The sequence below is a fragment of the Cervus elaphus genome, chromosome 28 (genome assembly GCF_910594005.1).
Source record: "Cervus elaphus chromosome 28, mCerEla1.1, whole genome shotgun sequence".
In the NCBI taxonomy this organism is placed as follows: Eukaryota; Metazoa; Chordata; class Mammalia; order Artiodactyla; family Cervidae; genus Cervus; species Cervus elaphus.
In genome coordinates, this window is record NC_057842.1 from 62569172 (window position 1) to 62592322 (window position 23151).

Genomic DNA, 23151 nt, shown 5'->3' on the forward strand with positions numbered 1-23151 from the left:
TTTCCGGACACAGCTTTCCTATAATGAATTGACCAAAAAGTGCTTCAGTGAATTCTTCTAAATTCTATTAATGTATTTCTACTAATCAAGTCATAAATATACTGAGATATGTTTATAATTGATCTAATTAGTCGAAGACAAAAAGGATTTTTTTCCTTTTTTAACTTTAGTAATTGTATTTCACCAAAATTATATTCTTTGTCTAAAACAAGGCCAAAAAGTGGTATAGGGCCTTGGCAAGACCCTCAGGTAACGCACATGCCCGTGAAGTGCTTTAGAAACACTGATGTAGCACAGAGTGGCTGTAAGGGAGGTGGATAAGCCTACCTGGTCTGAATGGACTGACGGACAGTCAGGGCCAGGCTTGTCTTTGTGGTGGGGAGACCGCATGTAGGGTGTTGAGCAGCATCTCTGGCCTCTGCCACTAGATGCCGGTAACGCCCTCTCCCAACCTCGACAACCAAACACTGCCTCCAGACCCAAACGTCAGGCGAGGGGACGAAAACAGTCCCCAGCTGGAAGCCGCCGGTCTAGTGGGACAGCGTTTTAGAATGCAAGGGTGAGTAAAAATACAGAGGAGTGAGGATAGAATGTAAGTAGGCTTTCTCTCTTCTTCACTCCAAAATGAACATTCTTTTTACACAACCACATGTGACTTTTCATGCAGATTTTAAGTTTATAAAAGAGCTGGTCTTTGTTTTATAGGATATGCTGTAAGGAAAACTGGTGCTGGCAGTCTGAATGGGGCCTCATACATTTTAATTCTGGATTCAACTTTGATCAAGAACAAAATTTCCCCACGGCCAAATTTCTGCTTATCCACCTTACCCCAAAATTCTGTCTTATGGGCTGCTTCATGATTTTAACTGATTTAGTGTGTGAGGTAATTTCAGAAAATGAAAAATGTGGGAAACTTCTTGGATTTATTCACAGTTAACAAGATGTAGATGGACCCCGTAGGTGGTGATTAGTACAGATACAAGCTGCACTTAGTTCCCAAACAGCCCTGAAATTGCTTCCAGTAAGGACAGAATTTAGGTCCAACAGCCATCTTATTCTTTACAGTAAAGGCAGTGCTGGCATTGGGCTGTACTGAGTCACCGTGATGTAACCAGGGTAAATCACCGGATACGATTCTCTGTGTAGGAAAAACGGGCACAGGCAATGTGGAAAAATGTAGTAAGTTTAAAAATATCAGTGCTATCTTTGGCCTATGGCAAGAACTTATATCCTCAAGAAAATGGTTGCCAAGTGAGACATTTCTTGCATCCGCAAGGTTAACTGGCGCCCTTTGCAGGTTCTACCCCCAGAGACTGCTTTGGAAGACGGAGGGGAGGTGAAGACTGTTGAAATCTGACATGTTCCCCAGCTGATCCAAGGCTGGAAATGATTGTATCTGCTTTTTTGGGTTACTCCCCTACTTCAGAATTACACAGTGACTGGTGTTGAGAGGTGAATATCCTGCTAAAGCACCTGAGGAGCCTGTCCCTGTCTCCTCATAGATAGATAGGGGGCTCCAGCAGTTACCTGCTCCCACCTTTGCCCCAGCTGGGGAGCATTAGCTCATTCAAAGGCAGGGCCAACAGTCCTCTCTCCTGCACCCATTTTCCTTCCATATGTAATTCTCATAAACAAAAAAAACTTAACAAAAGACTAAGTCTTTTGATCCTATAATCCCTCTCTAGGTTATTAACTATTTTTGTGTTCTATAATCTTCAAAGCAAAACTGAGGAGAATTTTCTAAACTTCCATTCTTCTCCCACTGTTTTGGTCAGTTTTTATGAAGAAAAAAAATCAAAAGCTAAAAATACAGTCCAATAATTCTCTTAACAGGAACAATTATTTTGCCGTTTCTGCTTTGTATGTATATTGTTTAAGAACGTGTAGCCCACCAGGCTCCTCTGTCCATGGGATTTCCCAAGCAAGACTGTTGGAGTGGGTTGTCATTTTTCTGACCCACAGATGGAACCCAGGTCTCCTGCACTAGCAGGTGGATTCTTTTACCTCCTACTTAAAGGAATGCTTTCCTAATCTAACATCTAGTCCATATTCAGGTTTTCCCATTTGTCCTCAAAATGTCTTTTGCAGCTTTTTTCCCCCCTAAGTGAAGTTGTTCAGTCGTGTCCAACTCTTTGCAACCCCACGGATTGTAGCCCATGAAATTTTCCAGGCAAGGGTACTGGAGTGGGTTGCCATTTCCTTTTCCAGGGGATCTTCCTGACCCAGGGATCAAACCCAGGTCTCCCACATTGCAGGCAGAGGCTTCACCTCTGAGCCACCAGGGAATCCCATTTTCTTTTCTCCCTAAAGCAGAATTCAATTAAGATTCTGACTTTCTGGAACAACTAAGTTTGTCATCTTATTGAATGTTTGTCACTAACGTCAGTACTCTATCCCTTTAAACATCTGTAATCTGGAAGTTAAGTCTAAAGCACTGTCTCATGTTAAGACTTTGGTATAAGATGATGCTATGATCTCTCTCATTGTATCACACAATGATGTGACAGGTGAGGCCTGCCAGGCTTTGTCTTGACTCTTCAACCACTCGTTAGCCACCACCATCTCCCACATGGCTACATCTAATCAACATCTGAGGCACTTGTTCAGTTGGTGGCAAGATACCACCACACTGGCCTGACTGTCTTTGCTTTGCTGGCCGCTGGCCCGGTCTTCCTCTGAACTTGAAAGCATGCCCAGAGTTGACCTGAGGCTCCTTGCCTCTGCTCACACTCACTTTGGTGAGTATCAACTCCTCAGCTGATGGCATCTCCATTCAGAAGTTTTTCAGAGTCCTGAATTCCTCACATCCTTCGTCCAATCTTGATGTCCATCTAAAATCTCAACCATCTCTGCGACTACCCTTGCAGGAGACATTTGTGTCTCGCCTGGAGGATCTCGGTGACCTCCCAGTTGCTCTCTGCCTCATTTGTGCCTCCTCGCCTGTTCCCGTCTGTCCTCACAGCCGGTGATCCTTTAAAGGTCTTTCTGAAGGACGGCTCAGATGGCTTCCTGCCTGTAAAAGGTAAAGGCCTGCCCGTGGTCTGCGGCCGCACCTCACCTGCTCTCCCCGCCGCCTCGTTCAGTTCTGCGTCCCCTCCTGCTGACTGTGCCCCGCACCGGCCCCCTCTGCTGTTCCTCCAGAGCGGCTGGCACTCTGCCCTCAGGACCTTTGTCCTGCTGTTCTCTACCTCAGATGCGCCTCTTCCGTAAAATCAGGGCTAAATCTCATTCAAACGCCATCTCAGGCAGGCCTGTTCAGCAGGATCTGCCTCCCTTTTGTTTTGTTTTCTTCTTTCACATTGTATGACTGTTCTTTGGGACTGACAGGATGCAGTGAGGGCAGAGACCTGTGCTCACTGAAGTGCTACAAGTGCTCACGATACATGCTCACAAACAATCTGTGAGCAAGTCAGTCACACTTTACACCTAGATTTTACCAACCACAGTCAGAAATGAAACATGACTGAGGGCACATCTGACTGAAGGGGAATGGCTGGAATTACTGGGAAAAAAATAGTGACCTAGTTGTTGTGAAGATACACTGGAAAATGTCACAACAGAAATCTAGTCTTTGATCATGTCCATTTGGCAAAGGCTCTGCTCCATGCCCTCGTTTCAGGGACCCCTAGAAGTTTTGCCTCTAACACATGGATTCCAAGGTGTCAAAAGCCTTTTGTGTTTGTGTTTATACATTCGTTCGCATCATGAATTCCTTAATTTCCAAGTTGACGGCCCTTTGTGCATATGTACATGTGTTTCAATTCTGCTGAACAAGAAACCCTGGCATCTTCTAGATGAAGATAAGACATTTCTCTATCTGGACTAATGCTACGCTGGTAACTGTCACAAGGCTTTGTCGGGCTAGACACTTTCTGCTCTGGCTTGCAATTGATTCTTTATTTCTGGTACCTTGGGATTTACTTTTCTTTTAACCCCGACAACATTATGACAATTTGTCTGGGGGTACATTTCATCTAGCGCTTACAGTTTTTGAAGCTGGAATAGGGAAGGGAGCGGTTATCCATTAATGTCATCTTGGCTCACCTTGTTGCCACAGGGCTAAGGAGCCCTTTATACTTACATAATACCTCCTTTATACTCCAGAATTAACGAGGCTTAAGTTATATATTAAGTCTGTTTATATTAAATTTGTCCTCTGAACACACAGACCTACAAGTGCATAGTTCTAAGGTCTTCAACTATAATAGTCCTCACTGAATTTGGACTTTTTTCCTCCCAGTCACATCTGCATGGTAATTTTGGTATGTTAGTATACTCAAAGACACATCCCAGAATTCTCTTGGAACCAGAACATTAAATAATGAACTTGAGGTCTCTTTGCTTCACTATCTTGATATGAGTTCTTATTATGGAAGAGATTCAGATGTCATTTCATCTGAGCCTTAGGGTTGATGTGATTTGTAAAGATCTTTGAGGCTCTAAGACTCCATGATGGGTCAACCTGAAGTACATTATTTGCTGCCTTTAAGCAGAAAGCCAAACAACTTGAGACTTTTTAAGTTGTAAGACTACAGGAAATGGAGCAGTAGAAGCAGTTTTAGAACCTCTGTTGGAGGAGAAATGATCGTCTAGAATATTCATCTTCTATTACATAATTTACACAAGTGAAGAAGACCAGTGCGAGAAACTGGTAGAACAAGTATTAATACTATTAGATCAACTGCAGATCAACTGATCCTCCTGGAAAAGGAAAGTGAAGTTGCTCAGTCGTGTCTGACTTTTTGTGACCCCATGGACTGTAGTCCATCAGACTCCTCCGTTCATGGGATTCTCCAGGCAAGAACACTGGAGTGGGTTGCCATTTCCTTCTCCAGAGGATCTTCCCGACCCAGGGATCGAACCCAGATCCTCCTAGATAAAGGAATTTATTACATTTATATATTATTCATGTTCAATAACAATTTATTCATAATTTCTTCATGACTGAGAACTGCAGTGATATTCTGAGAAAGTTTCCAGTTGCGTGATACTTGTTCGATTTCAAAGTTCTCCAAAGGGCCTTCAACACATTCCCGTTTGGGGTTAACAGTCTACCTTTCTGTTTAAACATCACACAGGGATTCCACACTTCTTGCCAGACAATCTTCTTTGAGCCATGTGTAAATATGACTGGTCTTCCTCTTCTAAGCTAACTGTTGTCTTTCTGGCTTCACTCATTTGCTATCTAGCAGCCTCCCCATGTTAGCCTTGCCACATGGTCAGTCTTCTGTTTGGTAGGCTTTATAAATCCCAAAAGTTCTAATTCAGAGACAGCCCTAATAAACCGGGCACTGGAGGCTATAGCTAAGGAAATTCACCACACATTTCTGACAAAAAAAAGGGGGTTAAAATCTCAGTGTTAAAACCTCAGTTGGGGAGCTGAAGTACAGTTCAAATGCATACTACTAAATTAAACTGTAACTCTTACTGGAAAACATTAAGTATAATTAGCGTCCACTGTCAATGAGACACAAATGGAAAAGTGCTCACCACTTACCTAGTTCTCATCTTTCAAGGAGTATGAAAATTGCTTCCCTGCCAACTTCAAACTACGTCAATAACCTAAGAAACATAGAGAATTCAATAATGACCGTTCCGGGACATTTTTGGTGAACTTTGGAAAATGACCTTTATATAAGTTTTAGATCAAATAGTTTAGATTTGTCTCATTTTAAATTCGAAGTAAGTATTAAGGAACAACTTATTCTGGGATGGTATGGTTCTATCTCTAGTGTAGATCCAGAGAAACTATATTCTGTAGGCTTACTTGGACGTTGTAGAATTGATTTCAAAAGGATACTGGATAATCTCACCCCTTTCTTCTGAGGTTACAGAATTTGCGTCCATTTCTTCAGCAGCTGTCACAACTGTCGCGAAAGCCTTTTGAGAGACAGGACAGAAGAAGATAAAAATCTCTGCTGTTGTCAAGCATCTTTTATTTTTTGCTCTTGATGGCTCTGTATTTTTAAGCCAGGTCAAACACTGCTGCTGCTGATAGCTGACACATTTTTAAAAAATTACACCAAATTCAGGGTCTTAGAACCACACTGATGATCACTTTAAATAAGTACACATTAAAAGAAAGTGGGATGGTTCCCAAGTAATCTTATATTTCAGAGAACTAAGAAATGTGCAGAGAAAAACAATAAAAATTGAGAAGCTGAAAAAGTTGAAAAGCATGAGGCTGTCTTGTATCCTCTACTCCCAACCTCCATCACCCAGGAAAATGCCTATTTTTCTTGGAAGCAACCAATTACCATATTTTTAAATGGTGGGTGACAAGACATGCTTCAAATAAGGCCTTTAACAAAGTTAACTTTTAATACTCTGAAGAGGGAAAGAATAACTATTAAAGAATAGTAACAGCTGTCCTTTGCCTTGCCAAGTATTCCTTGTTCTTTCTGATTGCTAAATCTGTTGTACAGTTATTCCAATATTTTCTTTTATCCAATAAGGGAAATGCTAGTTAATAATACACTGTTTTATCTTGTGGGATAACAGAACTGACCTCAACTGTTCAGCTTCTGTTAAACATACTAAAAGGTACTTATTTCAACCTGGCAAGGACACAGCATTATTAACAGAATTGGCTTGGTTGAGGCGCATGGGATCAGCGTTCTGGGGCTTGGGTGGAACTGCTGAGCAGTTAGGTGCCTTTTTGGAGAAACTTGCCAGGTGATTTATAATGCTTTCCAAACCAAAGAGAGGTGACTGAGAAAATAAGAGGTGACTTCCAAAGAACCCAAAGTATAAAAACAGCCCGAGAAAGGCCACGGCTGGTCAGACACACAGACAGCTTGCTCGTTCCGCCCACCTACCTCTGACCAGTCCACAAGGTTGATTAGCCTGCTGCACTCCAGGTGCAGTTTATATGCTATGCAGATGTCTGGGGCAACATTTGGAATGCAACCTTCTTCACTTCTCAGCGCTTCATTCTAAAAATAACAGTAAACTAAGATAACTACCTTTCAGAAATCACGAGGAACAAAATCACAAATTAACTAACCCCCTACCCTGAAATCTGCATGCTAATAAATGCGGTCTGTGGTTTCCTTTCTTTTCTGAGTTGTGTTTACTCTCCAGTAGCTAACCGGTTGTTGGCCAAAACTTCCCCAGCTCCTAGTCATTGGATGGACATCGCCAGGATCAGAAAACAGGAATTTTTTTCAATTTCATCATTAATTATTAACCTCTTTTTTTCATTTAAATCATACATTATTCATTACTGAGACTCTGATGCATTTCTGGTTTCCATAAAAGTTTATGGAATTTTGTGGATTTTCAATAAACTGCCACTTCCAACACTGCTAATTACCTGAATTCTAGCAATTACTATACTATACTAAGAGACACCAGCACACCCCTACCAGGACTACCAACTGTCCCTCAAAGACAACTGTGGTCAACACTGCAGACCCGAACCCCAGAAAACCACCAGTGTTTCTTCAGCTTATTTGAAATCGATGGTTCTTATTAAGAAACAAAATCTCTTTCAAATATACACATGTGAATTATATGCTCCCCCAAACTGCTGAAATCACACCAGTTCTCTTCTGTGACTTGATACCAGCCAAAAAAAGATGGATTTTATAAAGAGTGTTAGTTAATTTGTGGCTTATATAATAAAAATAATTGATATTCTGTGCCTTAAATATGAAATTATTCAATTGTCCCACTACCGACATTACTGTCACCATAATTGACACCTCCCTACGCAGCATTCTCTCACAGCGCTCACTTAGCATGTTTGTCTGCCGTTTCAGACGGGAAACCAGTCCATCGGAACTCTCCTCATAGGCTTTATCAGTCACTTCTTAAGTATCCTCTGTTGTAAGATTTCCAGGTGCTTAAGTTGATAACTTATTAACAAATTAGCAATTTAATATTAACTTAGCAAATTACCAACAAATTATTTTCTGTGTGTTTATACCAACTAACACTTTAGCTTTCTGAAATGTTTAAAGTGATCATGGTACCTGTCACTGAACTCTTTGTTTAAAGAACAACTTGGAACTGGCAGATATGTCTGGAGCTTAGGAGCTTTACTGCCAGGATATTGCTGGCTGGCCTCTACATTCAGTTTTAGAGATACTCTCAGGGTAGGTTTTTCTTTGGTTCAAAATCCAAGATGAAATTTCAAAATTTTTCCTTTTTCCATCAGAAATAATCATTTGGATTTTTTAAGTAATTTCACTGAGTCACAAGGTTTGACCAATTATCTGCTGTTACATCTGTAAGAAGGCTTTCCCTTATTTTCAAGAGTAGTAGCATTATACTCAAGTAACTCCTATGGCCTGGTTTTATTACATGAAAGAGAAGATAATCACACATGATCAAAAGTTGGCAGTGTTAGTTCACAGGCTCAGAAAAAAGCCCTCTAAAATCTAAAGAGCTTTTTAAAATATCTGAAAGAGGTACAGCCCTGAGCTGCCCACTCCCTGCTCATTAGAACAGCAAATTTACACTATTTCTGTGGTAGATACATAAAGCCTGGAATCTGAACTGAGCTGTCAGAGTAATGTCCGCTTCTTACCTTGAGGTAGTAATAGGGGTTGTTGAGTGCGGTGTGGAGGGCTACGCGGGGGGCGGCGTTCAGGTGCTGGCGAAGGGCGTGGGCAGAGCTGAAGTAGAGCGTCTCATGCAGAGGCTGGGTGTCTGGAGGCAGGAGGTACTCTCTGAAACCGTCAAAGGCAGGTGTCAGCTTTCAGATGAGCACAGTTCACTTTCAGTATAATGTTTTTGTCACTCACCTTGAAGGACTGAGCAATTTACTTAAAAAGCAAAATCAACAACAGCCAAAACAACATAAGTATCAAATCGAGTGCAGCCATCATCCTCAATTCTACCTCTTCCATGTAATATTGTCTAAAACTTCTATTGTCTGGAGTAAAGGAAACTATATCTTAGTTCTGATTCAAACCTCTAGGAACAAATGTATACAAATTACATTTTTGCTCAAAATCTTTAAGATAGAATTTCTCAAAGTGTCAATGAATACTTTCTTAAATTATTTAGGAAACATGTCATATCCCTTACCATAGCAAACATTTTAACTCTTGGCAGTGTTAAACACAGGCCTCAGACCTGGAATTAAGTTTAAAAAATCTTTTTGGATCATGGAGATATCTCTCATAGAAGAAATATATGTGAAGTTTATGTATGAGAATTCCTCTTTATAGGCAGAAAAGGCTAAATTTTTGCTTCAGAGTATTAAAAAAAAAATCATTTATCATTGAAATTTCAATTACTGGAAAAAAAACCACTAATTTGAGATTCTTCTGTCTTATTTGAGCTAGATAATAAACCAATTTTAATGAAATCTGAATTTTAGAAATAAAGCATTAAAAGCTTCACTGTGAATACATAATAAGCCTGTCAGCTGGTCTGAACCATTGAAAGTACAGGGTTCCTGGGTGGCCCAGTGGGTTGCGAATCAGAAAGGGGAAACTCTGGTATCCGTAAGCCAAAGGCAGAGTAATAAGTCACAGACTTGATTAGAGCAGTTAATTCACAATGCCTTCATAAAGATTCCTGAGGCGTAGTCAGTCCTGGGCCTGAAGTATTTTGGTCACATGACAGATTCCCACCAGTGCAGACAGCGCTAAGCAGCTTCCTCAGCCCATCCACCAGGGAAGTCACTCTTCTTTCCGGTGTTCTGGCTTTCTTCCCCCCCCTGGAGAGGATGACACTGCCCAGAAAAATCCCACAACACTTGCTCCACCTGCGTGGTCTGGCTTTGAGGAGGAGAGGAGGCAGCGGGGGTGTGAACCACGTATATCATGCCCCAGCAACCCCATCCTGCCCATCTCGAGAGCCCCAGACCCTCCGCTCACTTCACTTCCAGATGCTGCTCCTTCCCGAGTCAACTGGATTAGGTGGTTTAGCCGTAGCCGTGGGAATGGTTTCTGTGATGCCGGCTGCCTCCCTGGATGGCTGGCTACCCCTTTGTAATTTCCGACCACAAACTTTTCCTATCCCAACCTCAGGCTGTCCCCAATCATCATACATGATGGTCATTAAAAGATCATGCTGGCGTCCCTACTCTGTAACAAGGACTGGAAATCTAACAAGGCAACCAGATCAGGTCAATTTCAGAAAAGATACTGTCTCATATTTGTCCTTCTCTCCCTTTTTAAAATTCTTATATTTAATGTTTAGAGATTCAGGTAATTACCAAGGTAGAAGACCTTTTTAGATGGGTATCTAAAGAATTTCCATCAGAGTCAAAATATTTGCCTGTATTTTGTTTCCACTGGGCTACATTAGTTGCGCAGCAGTGATGAAACATCACCATGTATTAGAATTCTTAATCCAAATACAAACACGGAGACTGACACAGAAATCTGCAGCGAGTCTGGCTGGAACTCTACGTGACCCTCAGGTCGCAGTCCACACGCAACAGAGGTGGTCTGAGGGGAGCTGGTACGACCATTCTAGTACCCACAAGGCGCACGAAGCTGCAGCTTGCATTTCGGTGAAACAGTTCACTCAGTGGCAACTTATTCTCATTTCTCAGCAGTTTCAGCAAGAGCTGCTCATGGTATACTGGGAACTCTGCTTGCTTCCTGGAGTCTAATGTTCGTTATTTATCTTTTAAGCACTTCTTTTCTCCTAAACTCCAAGCTCTGTTGTAAACATCTGTGTTGTGAGCCTTGGGGACAGTGTGGGGAAATGGAATGGGCCTTCTGTCACATGTCAGCAGACTGGGGTTGTTTGACTTTCCACAGGTCACAAACTCTCTCGGCTTTAGCTGCCACATGACTCCTTGGTCCCGTTTAGCTCTAAAATACTAAACACTCCTAACCTCTTCCCTGATGGGACACTCAATCTTGGCAAAGATGATACATCCTGGTATGGAAATTTTTGTGATTTCACAACACAATGCAGTTCAATCACGATCAGTTTTATTTCAGTAACTACTCAGAAAGGTGAAAAGTCAGACATATTAATTAGATCAAAGGTCATGAAAAAGGAATGGCTGGTTGGTTGCAGAGCCTACAATTTGGGATCTGTGGCAATTCAGAAAAGAACATGACATTCGACCTATAAATTATGCCACATTACACTGTAAAATTGTTTTTAGCAACTACGATGGTCACAACTTGGGAAAGGAGAACTAGGCTCATGGGTCTAGAAACTAGAAGCGCAGGAAAGCCCGGTGGAGCAAGGTTAACTCTGCGAGTTCTCCAAGGTCATCTTTAGCCAGGAGGTCACTCTAGCGTTACACTGCATCACTTTTATGTGACACACTTCTCTCCCTTCAACCTTCCTTTTGTCACACTTGGTTGATCCTTGTGACTTCTGTCCTGACATTAGTAATTTCTCCCCAGTGACCAGGAACAACAACTGCCCCCACATGGTCCTGGAAAACGGAACTGTTCACTTACAAGAAGGACAAGTAATTTATCAGAAAACCACTCTTCGTCTTCAATAACTGAATTGCCTTTTTAGTACTTGATTCTATTCAGTACCCAGTCTGCTGCCGAGACTGAACTGCCATTAAAAAATAGGATAAGCAATGATAAAAAAAATAGTCCTTTTCCTACTTTTAAACTATTTGATCATTTTATTTTGAAGACTTCTCATTTTTTTTTTTTCTAGATGGCATGTCCCAACTGCAGGTTAGGTGGGTGATTTTACAGACCTGGCTTTTGGGAAATGCAAACTCAGAATGATTTGAGTTTCTCAAGAAAAGGATCATCTTAAAATACAGGCAGGACTGGTGTACATCTAAATGGACCCTGAGCGCCTTTCTCACCATGCACTGGTGCTGACATGATCATGAGCTGCACTGGTCTCCCTTAGAAACCCTTCACTCAGGATAAAATAGGGCATTACGGCTGGGCTGGGCTGGGTTGTCTGTTTTGTGGGCTTGGCCCAGATCCAGCACGCTCTGAGCAAAGACACAGCAAGGATAAAGCACAATGAAAATACCTTGTTACTAGAAAGGGGAAAAATCCTTTTCTATTTCCAACCCCACTTCCCCTCCCCGCTGTCAGCATAATGAACCAGGGTAAATTTAAGCCTGCATTCTACTCAAGAATGAACTAAGTCATCTGGTTAGCTGCTTTAATAAGGATGGGAAAGGAATCAACATCAGCAGTCTAAGCTGCACGGAGGGACTTGAGAAGCAGAAAGCCTAAGCTGGGGGCGCCCCGCACTGCCGGAGGACAGCTACCACACCAGCGTCGTTGGGGCAGAAGGCCTGACTTTGAGCTCTGCAGACTCACCGCGCCAGGCTGTCAACGAAGCTCACGACTTGTTCTCTGAGGACTTCAAACCTGGTCTGCCTCTTACTGGCGCTCCTTAACTCCTTCATTTCCAGTAAGGACTGCGGAGGAAAGAACAGACCTTCTATTGGGGACTCTGAGACAGGGAGCCCCTCAGAGGGGAGCTCTGCCGCTCCGGCAGAGGCAGCCCATGCCCTTCTCTGTGACAGGTGTAGAGACGGAACCAAATCGAGGTGGGTTGTGTTTATTTGTCATCGTTAACAACTGGGAAGAATCTCTCCTCCTGGGTGTTTTGCTTCAAAAAAACATCAAGTGAATTCAAGGAATGAGGAGAAGGGCAGTTTACTTCATTACTATGTTATATGGCAGTGCGCTCACTAGCCACAACTCTTTACTTCGTTTAAGAAAAGGACTTCCAAGAAGAGGAAAAAATCCTTGCTCTTTGCCATGCTAACAGGATGGACTCCATGTGTTTTGTTTTGCTTAGACTGATATTTTATTCTACGTGATCATAACTTGGTATCATGGTACAGAGAAGGTTCTTTATTTTGCCAACCAAGATCCTAAAGTGAGAACTATCTGAAAAACGCTATATTGGACACACTGTGTGGATAAATATACATTAAAAAAATAAATAAATCAAGGAACGTATATAAAATTAATGACTTAGTCTCTTTGGAGTCTCAATTTGACCAAACTGAAAATCAAATACATCAGATAAATAATCAGATTTCTTTTTGCAACCGTGTTCCCATTTTCCCTTACTGATATTAATTAATTCTCTTTCTCCCTGAGGCTATCAGAACAGCTTCTACCTCTATGGGTTAGTAAGTTCCAGATTTCTACAAGGAGAATGAAGATAGCTATGGGGTAAACGGGATGTTCAATTCATAAGTGAGTTTCAAACTCTGCCTTGTTCTTAGCTCTGATTTTAAAATGAAAGCAGAAACACCTGAGCAGAGCTCATCGGGAGCACACAGGAGCATCGGGGACGCGGCTGGGAGGGAGAGGAAGCGATCTGACCTTCTGAAGGTGATAGAGGTCCGTCTTCTGAAGCCCCTTTGACTGTGACTGAGAAGTTTCTTCTTCCTCTTTGGTTTCTGTTTTTAATACAAAACCAACATACAGCAGCTTGGGTAAATCCATTCAAGAGAAAAACATTTCTACTACTCCAAGGGGGATAAAGTTTCATCCTTTTTCTTCTTTTAATGTGGCAAGAGATCAAGGTTCCATCAGATAAATGATCTCTTCCAGAGACTGAAGGTCAATAAACATTACCTAAGTTACACTACAGAGAGATCTTCAAAAAAAGCAGCTACTGAATTTTAAAAATGTGACCATAATGAAAATAAACTCCTCCAAACTAACAGGAAAATGATTTCCAAATGTTTGTGTTATTATAAATAGCTTTTTAAAAAAAGTTAAACTGTGTTCCTCTGACTATGCCATTATTGATGTAAACAGTACAAACCTACACTCTGGCAAACTTAGCCTTGATCTTCTGATTCACTATATTTGACACAATGCTACTTACATCTAAAATGGGCAGTACGTGAAAGTCTTGAGAGAATCTATGGAAACACAAAATGCATCATGGTTCTTTAGCACAGCAAACAGAAAACTGTATCTTATAAAAGGTGTAGTTGTGTTTCTAAAGATCATGAAACTCTGAAAGCCTCTTCCTGGTGCAGGGCAGGTTTTGGAATCTCACACTCTCAAGGCTTATCTGGCCAAACCTAAGATGCAGCCGGACAATCTGCTTTGTTCTCAAAGAATAAATTTCTTTTTAGCTAGTGATAATTCTCGGTTCAAGAAGGACATGATTTAAGGTTAAAACACCTAATAAACTCTTCATCCGATTTCAGTAACATGTTGCAGAGCCTTAAAAATAAATCTTGTCTGACACTCTCACCTACCAAACCCTCCAAATGTAATTTTAAACCTAAACTGTAATATGTAATAACTGTCAAGGAACCAGAGATAGCATATAGTCAAATATTACTACTGGCCCAGTATGGGAGGGGAGGGTTAATTTCACTTCATTATTAATAACATGGCACTTCTGAAAATAGAGAAGTACATTTCTTCAAGACACTGGTTTTGCTTCAAGTTATAAAATTCTTCTGAAGACTGTTATCTTAACTGCCAACCTTCCCATTTCTAAAAGCTGCATTCCTTTATTTAGTATTAGCACAAGATTTGTTCACTAGCTTATGTTACACAAATTCTAATTAAAATGATTATATCTGCAGTTTCATTTCACAAAAATCCAAGTCCGATTTTGTAAAAGATTGAAATTTAGCTAATTTATCTTATATTCTTCTAAATCTTCTGCCCTATTTATATCCTTAAGGGTGGTCCCTCACTGTCCTAGTGACCATAATTAGGTGGTAACTGTGAACTGGAGAGAAAAAAACAATGAGACGGCAGTTAAGAAATATGTGAGCTCTAGGCTGGATGCTACCCTGGCTAGCTGAGATCTCGATTCGGAGGATTCTCTTCCTGGGCTTTAGTTTCTGTTGCAGCTGGACTCAATAATCTCTGTGATACCAGTTTTAGTCCTTTACAATGTTTATGATTGAAACTGGTTCAGCTCAGACCGTGGTGCAAATGCAGTATAGAGCAAGGCCTGTGCATGACCTGGAGGGAGCCCCGGTACTGTGGAGTGTGTCAGGCAGAAGGGCTCTTTCAACTTCCACTGGCTCAGCAAAAGCTGTTTCCTAAATCCAAAGGCTTTAAAGACAAAGGAACACTTGCCAAACACAGGAAAAATTGATAGAGACATTCTAAGTGAAATGTTTTCACCATGCCATGTCCAATCTATGTGCTTATATGTACCAGGTTGCCTCTTTTCCCGAGGCTCCACTAAAATTTCCCTAAACAGGGGAAAATAAGAAGGGCACAGTCATTTTGTTTTACCAAAGGAGTACCATACCTCAGTGCTAGAAAGGGAGCAAGGGGAGAGCCCACGAAAAGTTAAACATCAGTATCAACCCACGGAGACCCCTCAGAACAAAGAAGTCCTGGCCATCAGGGCACAGACAGGCCGCCGGCACGTGCGCGGGCACTCCGGCATCCGGCAGACACCAGCTCCTGCGCCGATCACGAAAGACGAAGGCAGCTGTGGGTCAACACTGAGGAACGCCAGGCGGCTGCAATTCACTGAGGGCTGAGAGATCCAAGCTTTGCAAATCTGATTAAAGCAAACCTCAAGCATATTGTGGTAATCAGCATACCAATGAGCCTCACTGCTGGGAAAGCAGTTCACAGCTATTAATTTTCAGGCTTACAAATAATTTATGCACTGTTTTTGAAATCTATAAAGAACCTGATGAAATGCTTAAGAAACAACATCTAAAAGGAGTTCTTAATTATGATGCCCTGCTACTCCCTCCAATCTTTTTGATTTCTTTTTGCTGCCTTTTTTTTTTTTAAAGATAAGTCCTCCAAACTGTCCATCTGGAGAAAGTAATATTTTTTCCTGACCATTTGATAGTTTTCATTGTTTTAACCCAAGCTGGAAGAGAACCATTTGGCCTAGTTGTGGTTGTCAAAGATGTGCTATTCTGAGGCTTGGTATACTGACTCATCAAAAACTCATTATCTCTTCATCTCTCAGCACATCAAAACACGGGGTTTTCCATGTTATTCTAGTCAAATGGCTGTCATAGCCAGTAGAATTGGCAAGATATTATATTCTCACCATCAAGGCTCTGAAACTGGGCCAGGAACTCCTCTATTTTCTTTGCTGTGTTGCCAAGCTCCTTTGCAGAAGATGACTGAAAAACCTTCAAACAGTTCTGAAGCATGGCCATCAGCTCATCCTTGGCCAACAACCTAGAACAGAATCAGTGGCAAGGAATGTAATGCAACTGAAAAGTCAATATACTTAAAAAACAGCGCTTACATAGTAAATGTCTCGCTCAGAAGAAGACAGTATAAAATCCTTTATTTGTAGCTACCAACTATTTTTGGAGAGATTTTCCTCAATGGATGTGATATTCACAAGTATTGAGAAGTACTCAGAAGAGTTCTCATGATGAAGCTCAACTTGGAAAATTTACAAAGATCTGGGTCCATAGCCCGGCTCTGGCACTTGCTATTTGGTAATACAGAACATGTTGCTAAACATCTTTGATCCTTGGCTTCCTTGTCTCTAAAATGGAAACAGGAACTCACAAATTTCACAAGTGAGATGGAGCCTTAGGAATTCAATCAGAAGGCGCGTCTGAAGACTAGCATAGTGCTTACTTATCACACAGCAGGCACTGGAAGGTGGTCTTCCTTGCCTTCAGATCTAAATGTAAATTAAGAGACAAGAAACGGCCACTGAGGACATAACAGCACATGCTGAATGAAAGCTCGTTTGAAATGACCAAAAAGTGTATCAATGATTTCCTTATTACCAATTTGGCTAGGCTTTATATCTTCTATGAGCTTTATTAACACCAGTCAGTAAATCCACTGAACTTTAAACTGGTAGGCAATTGTGTTTATTCTATGGCACAGGTGGAACGATTGTGCAACTCCTTCCAGGCCACAGAGAAAACCTTTGTTAGAAACAGAGAAGGGTGAGAATTCGCCTGCCAGTTCAGGGGACACAGGTTCGAGCCCCGGCCTGGGGAGACCGCACCTGCCATGGAGCAGCTAGAGCCTGCGCTGCTGAGCCCGCCCCCCAGAGCCCCCGGGCTGCAGCCGCGGAGGCCCGCGTCTCAGAGCCCGTGCAGCACAGCAGAGAAGCGTCCACTCACCACACCTGGAGAAAGCCTGTGCACAACAATGAAGACCCGGCACAACCAGAAGAATTAAAATAAGATGAAAAAATTTTAAAAGGAAACAGAGAAGAAACACATACTCTACAGTTAAGATCCTGTTTTCAGGGTCATTACTTAGAGGATCTCTCCCTTAAGAGCATAGTAACAGGACAGTGATTACAAGTTCTTAAATTAATCAGGGAAAAACAGCCAAATTCAGAATCTGGGTGATTCTGTAAAAACTATCTTATGTTTGATATTTTCAAGATAAAAATTAATTTTTCAAAATAAAAATTTAATATTACTAAGTTAGAGAAAAATAAAGCTAAGTAGACTATGATTACCTGGAAATTAAGCTGATCACTTCAACTAGAATTTAAACCCAAACCAAAAAAAAAAACCCACCACAAAGACCCTAAAACAAAAACAAATGAAGAAAATAACCAATAAATGTAGAAATGAGAGCGGTGGACAAAAAGTAAACTTTGAAAATCTCTTTGTCATTCTACAGCAATGAAATAATTATCCAAAGTGTAATCTTTATCAGTGAATGAAAGGCAGTTAACAGGTCAAAGAAAACCAAGCCAACACATTAAAATCTTGATTACATTGGAGATTATTTAAAACTTCTGGCTCCCTATTGTCCAGACAGAATCAAACTATGAAGAGAAGAGAGCTAACTCAAAGTCAGACACACCTGAACCATCTGTCACCCCCGACCTTTAGCCTCACTCAGACCGATGAGACTCAGGCAAGAGCCACACCGCCAGGCTCCAGCGAATCACAGGCACGGGCTTGCTGGCAGGGCTGAGGAAACGCTGGGGGAGGTCGAGCCCAAACCAGCAGCCCCTGAGGACTGCCCAGCTTCCCAGGTCACAGGCAGCCACGCCTCTTATCCCTGGGCAGCGGACAAAACTGAATATTGAGAAGGGTGAAGCCTATTATTCATCTTCAGGATGCAGGAAAAAATGGCATCATGTCATATAATTTTGAAATCAAACTTTACTAGCCGTAATTTTTAATATGACCTTTGATTGGAAAGGGTGGCTCTTTCATCTCAGGTATAGAAGACTTCTAGAGATTCAGATACTTATTACTCTTTTTATTCTTTGCCAAAGACTATGTTCCTATTGTTTCCAGAGTAAGAAATGACCTTACCCTTTCTTAAGTATTCCCAGGTTTGATATAAAATAAGACCTGAAGTAACACTGATTAGAGCTAGCAATGTGATCAATCCAATAAAATCATTAATTAAAAATTTTCAATTCAATTATTTACATAAAATGAACCAACAAAGATACCTGCTATCATCACTACTCTTCAACATCATTCTAGAATCTATTCTACAATGAATTAAGAAAAAAGAAGCAAGTAGTACGAATATAAGCAAGGAAGATGAAATTTATTATTTGCACATGATATGACTGTAAGGTTTTGAACTGTGTGTTGGAGAAGACTCTTGAGAGTCCCTTGGACTGCAAGGACATCCAACCAGTCCATCCTAAAGGAAATCAGTCCTGGGTGTTCATTGGAAGGACTGATGCTGAAGCTGAAACTCCAATACTTTGGCCACCTCATGAGAAGAGCTGACTCATTGGAAAAGACCCTGATGCTGGGAGGGATTGGGGGCAGGAGGAGAAGGGGACGACAGAGGATGAGATGGCTGGATGGCATCACCGACTCGATGGACATGAGTTTGAGTAAACTCCGGGAGTTGGTGACGGACAGGGAGGCCTGGCGTGCTGCGATTCATGGGGTCGCAAAGAGTCGGACATGACTGAGCGACTGAACTGAACTGACTGTAAGGTTAGAAAGTCTAAGAAAGCTACAAAAGTATTAAAGCATATAGAAGGGTGTTTGGATATAAGGTAAATACATATATGTGTGTATATATACACACACACTAATATCTTACACGTGAAAGTGAAAGTCCCTCAGTCGTGTCTGAATCTTTGCGATCCCATGGACTAAACAGGCCATGGAATTCTCCAGGCCAGAATATTGGAGTGGGTAGCCGTTCCCTTCTCCAGGGAATCTTCCCAACCCAGGGATCAGACCCAGGTCTCCCACATTGCAGACCGATTCTTTAGCAGCTGAGCCACAAGGGAAGCCTAACTATGGAAAAAAAGAGCATATTCAAAATAGCAACAAAAACTATAGAATGTTATAACAAATGTGTAAGACATAGCAAAGTATGAAAACCCTGAATAGACATTTTCAGTTCCAACCTTCAATACTGTAAATAAATAAATTCATTCCAAATTAATCCATATTTCAACACTTTCTGAAACAAAATTCCAGTGGGCATATTTTAAAAGCCTAAAGAAACATTCTAAAATCTATCTAGAAAAAAAAATTAATGTCCCTAAAACTGAGGAACAATGTTTGTACACTTGAGTATGTGTAGTGGGGCTACTAATATATCAAAAGGGATAGACTGCAGTGAATAAAATCAGACGGTACTTTGTACAGAAACAGACCAGCATGAAATCAGGGTCCAGAAAGAGAGGTATGCGTGAGAATCAGTACATGGCATAAAGGCAGCACTTCAAATCAGTGGGGAGGAGACGGGGAGTATTAGAAATAAGTAGCTTGAAAAAAACTGACCACTACCTCAGCATTGTTCAGAAGGAATAAAAATGTGAATGCAGTGTGAGAAGTGGGGAAAGAACTATTCCATCGATCATGAAACATTAGAAGGAAAAAAAAGCACTTTTTAAGTCTGATAATAATACCCAGCGTCAGCAAAGGTGTCTGTCTCAGACAGCTATCCGGGGCAGGTGTGCTTTAATACAGTTGTGTTTGTATTCTGGACTCAAAGAGTGAGCGTGTGCACTCTGTGAAAATAGTTACACTGATGTGCAGACGCGAACTCACCCTCGGTGATAACTGTGTGTAACAACAGACCATTATAAACAACCTGAACATACAGCAAACAAGGGACTGATAACACCAAGTCTACACTGTCAAAACAAGAGACACTGTGTATCAGTGGTGAACAGTGACGTAACGCAAGTGATGACAGCTAATATTTCTAAGCACACACGTATACACCAGGTATCATTTGATCTCCACAACACTGTATGATACAGATACTATTATTATTATCATGTTAAGAAATGAGAAAACAGAGGCACAGAAAACTTAGGCAACTTGTCCAGAGTCTGGTAACTGGCAAGCTGGGATCTGAACCTAGTCTGGCTTGGTATCTATGCTTTGACCAATGACATTACCAAAGCACCTTAAGTAGAATATTAGGTGCAAAACAAGTAACTACCAAGACAAAAACCAACCAGACAAATCCAAAAGACAAAAAAAAAAAAAAGAAAGAAAAATCCAAGCTGCGGAACACTGTAGATAGTATGATTTAACATGTTTGTACCAGGAAAAATCAGGAAGTACAAACTGCCAACAGTGAACGGCTGGCTCTCAGAGTTCTGTAACACAAGCACTAATGTCAGAAAAGCAGTGTTATGTTCTCGTTTAAATTACTTGCCACAAAATCGGAAGGCAAGAACAAGAAGCAGGAGGTGAAATCAGAGAGAGGGAATGGGGGGCTAGATCATGCAGGGTCACTGTATAGACTGCAGTTTTACTGAGTGAAAATGGGAGTTTTGAGCAAAGGAGTGACATTATCTGACTATATCTCATCTCATGTCATCTCATTTCGTTTTCTTGCCACACCATGCCACCTGCAGGATCTTAGCTCCCTGACCAGGGACTGAGCCCAGGCCCTGACACTCTAAGTACAGAACCCTAACTCCTGGACTGCCAGGGAATCTCTTTATCTGGCATATTTTAAAAGGATTATTCTGACTTTCATTTTGAGAAAAGCCTGGAAGGGAGCATGCACTGACGCAAGAAGTCAGTCAGGAGGTGATGGCAATAATCCACATGAGAGACGATAGTGACTTGGACCATGGCGGTACCAATGGGAAAGGTGTTAAGAAGAGGTTTGGTTCTTGAAATATTTTCAAGGCAGAATGCAAGTTTTTGGCTTTGAAAAATCGGAAGGATAGAAAGAATGAAGGAAGATTCTAGGTTTCAGGAGAAAATCAGGCATTCAGTTCTAAACATGCTAATTCTGAGATATATACAGATATCCAAGTGGAGATGTAAACAGGTAGATGGACCTAAGAGTCTGACACTCAGGAGAAAAGTGTGGGCTTTCGATTAAGCCCTGAGGGACCGCGATGTTAGAATGTCAGGGAGAAGAGAAATCACCAAAGAGGACTGAGGTGGGGAGCATGCACTGAAGTATGCGGAAAACCAAAAGAATCCAGGCTCTAGAAAGTCATTAACGGAGGAGTGACGAACTGTGTTAGATGGTGATAATAGGTTAATGCAAATGAAGACTGAGATTCAGAAACATGAGGGTCACTAGTGACCTTGACCGAAAGAGTGCAAAAACCAAATCAGCTACGGAGAGACTGGAGAGAAACTGGAGACAGTGTGATACGCTTCAAATTGTTGTGAATTCCATCTAGCACTTGCTTTCAAAGAAACAGAATAAAATTGAGAAGAAAACACTGTTGTCCTTACTTTATTTGTCAGGGGTGGGTGCCAGGACTCCTGCAGATACAAAAATCTGAGGACGCTGGGATCCCTTATATTATACGGCACTGTATTTGCGTATCTCCTACACATATCCTCCCAGACACTTTAAATTATCTCTAGATTACTTACAGAATCTAATACAATATAAATGCTATGCACATAGCTGCAAATACAATATGAATACAAAGTAAATAGCTGCCAGTGCATAGTAAACTCACATGCATCCCCCCCCCCCTCACTTTTTGGAACTTTTTAGAATTTTTAAAAATATTTTCAACCTGTGGCTGCTTGAATCCATGGGTGTGGAACCTGCAGGTATGGAGGACAAACTGCATCAAAACTTAAAAGTTTGAAAGTCAGCACACCAGACCACTTTGAAGTAGGGGTCCCCAGCCTCCAAGATCTAATGTCTGATGATCTGAGGTGTAATACTAAGAGAAATAAATTGCACAATAAATGCAATGTGCTTGAATCATCCTGAAACCACCCCCTCAACCCAACCCTGGATCTGTGGAAAAGTGGGCTGCCACAAAACTGATCTCTGGTGGGAACATAGGCTGGGGACCGCCACTTTAAAGAGAGAGGAAACGGTGCGTCTGAGACAGGTCTCATCAGTGCTGAGAAGGCTGTTCTGTCCTGAACCAACTTGGTTCAGTGATTGTATCACTTTTGGGTAAATGGGTCAAAAAAGGCTTGTGGTACTTAATGTGTTAAAAGTTCTATAGCTTGTTATTAAAAAAAAAAAAAGTTTCCTAAACTAAGACAGAGAATTATTTAGCAATCATTAAGAGCAATCACCCTGAAGAGCAATGAGTGTTCTGCTTCATCATGCAGAAAGGCAATAATTTCCGGTTAAGTACTGATTATGTAAACGTCTGATTGAGAACAGGCTAGAGGAGAAACTGGTCAATCCATGGCTAATGCAAACATCTTCTGAATAATGAGTTCTCAAGTTCTAGACAGACACCACCAGCACAGCTTTGAAAAATATTCAAATATTCTAGATTCAAACCTGCAAGTACTTCAACAAAGACTAGAAGAAAGCAAAACGAAAAGGCTTGCCAAAAACACACTCACAGAGACTGTCTTCTTCCAGACAACACAGCAAAGCAATTACATATGATCGTAACAAGTCAAAGAGAAACCAAAATTGCCTAATTCCTTCTAAGCCTTGATATTTCATATTAGAGGCCACTTCCTCCAAGAAACAGAGGGTAACTGTCCAGTCTATTAGTTCCTTAGCACACTAGACCTTACCCAACACAGGCCTTGTTATCCTGTATTGTACCTGTCTGTCTACTTATCCACCTTAATCTTCCCTACTCAGCCAAGATTCAGCATGGGTAAGGACCAGGGTCATCACTTTCAACAGGTCTAGTGACTCCACATCCCGAATAGTAAAAAAAAAAAAAACAACATTTTTTTGAATGGGTGAACAAGACAGTGGCCATGCAGTGAAAAAGAATTTCACGACCTCAGGTGAAGAATTTCTCTATTTTCAAACTGGCTCCTGGAGGGAGCACCTTGAAGCCACGGCCCTTTGTGGAGCACCATGCTCTTTGTGGCTCAGATGGTAAAAAATCTGCCTGCAGTGCAACAGACCCAGGTTT

At 41.4% G+C, this 23151-nt stretch overlaps 1 protein-coding gene across 7 annotated transcripts in view; it reads right to left on the minus strand.

Annotated features, from left to right (window-relative positions):
• Nucleotides 1–4866: 4866 nt before the first annotated feature.
• Nucleotides 4867–23151, minus strand: part of ORC3 (origin recognition complex subunit 3) — a 65259-nt gene continuing 46974 nt past the window's right edge. For 6 of the 7 annotated variants that reach the window (XM_043889855.1, XM_043889852.1, XM_043889851.1 and 3 more), the window contains 7 exons: nucleotides 15934–16067; nucleotides 13254–13330; nucleotides 12231–12331; nucleotides 8534–8675; nucleotides 6819–6935; nucleotides 5801–5880; nucleotides 4867–5291 (listed from right to left, as the gene is read on the minus strand). In XM_043889855.1, the coding sequence (XP_043745790.1) occupies nucleotides 5186–5291; nucleotides 5801–5880; nucleotides 6819–6935; nucleotides 8534–8675; nucleotides 12231–12331; nucleotides 13254–13330; nucleotides 15934–16067 (757 nt within the window). In that variant the 3' untranslated portion in view covers nucleotides 4867–5185. Of the gene's footprint in view, nucleotides 5299–5800; nucleotides 5881–6818; nucleotides 6936–8533; nucleotides 8676–12230; nucleotides 12332–13253; nucleotides 13331–15933; nucleotides 16068–23151 lie in introns of all 7 variants that reach the window. The other variant, XM_043889853.1, reaches the window with a different exon arrangement.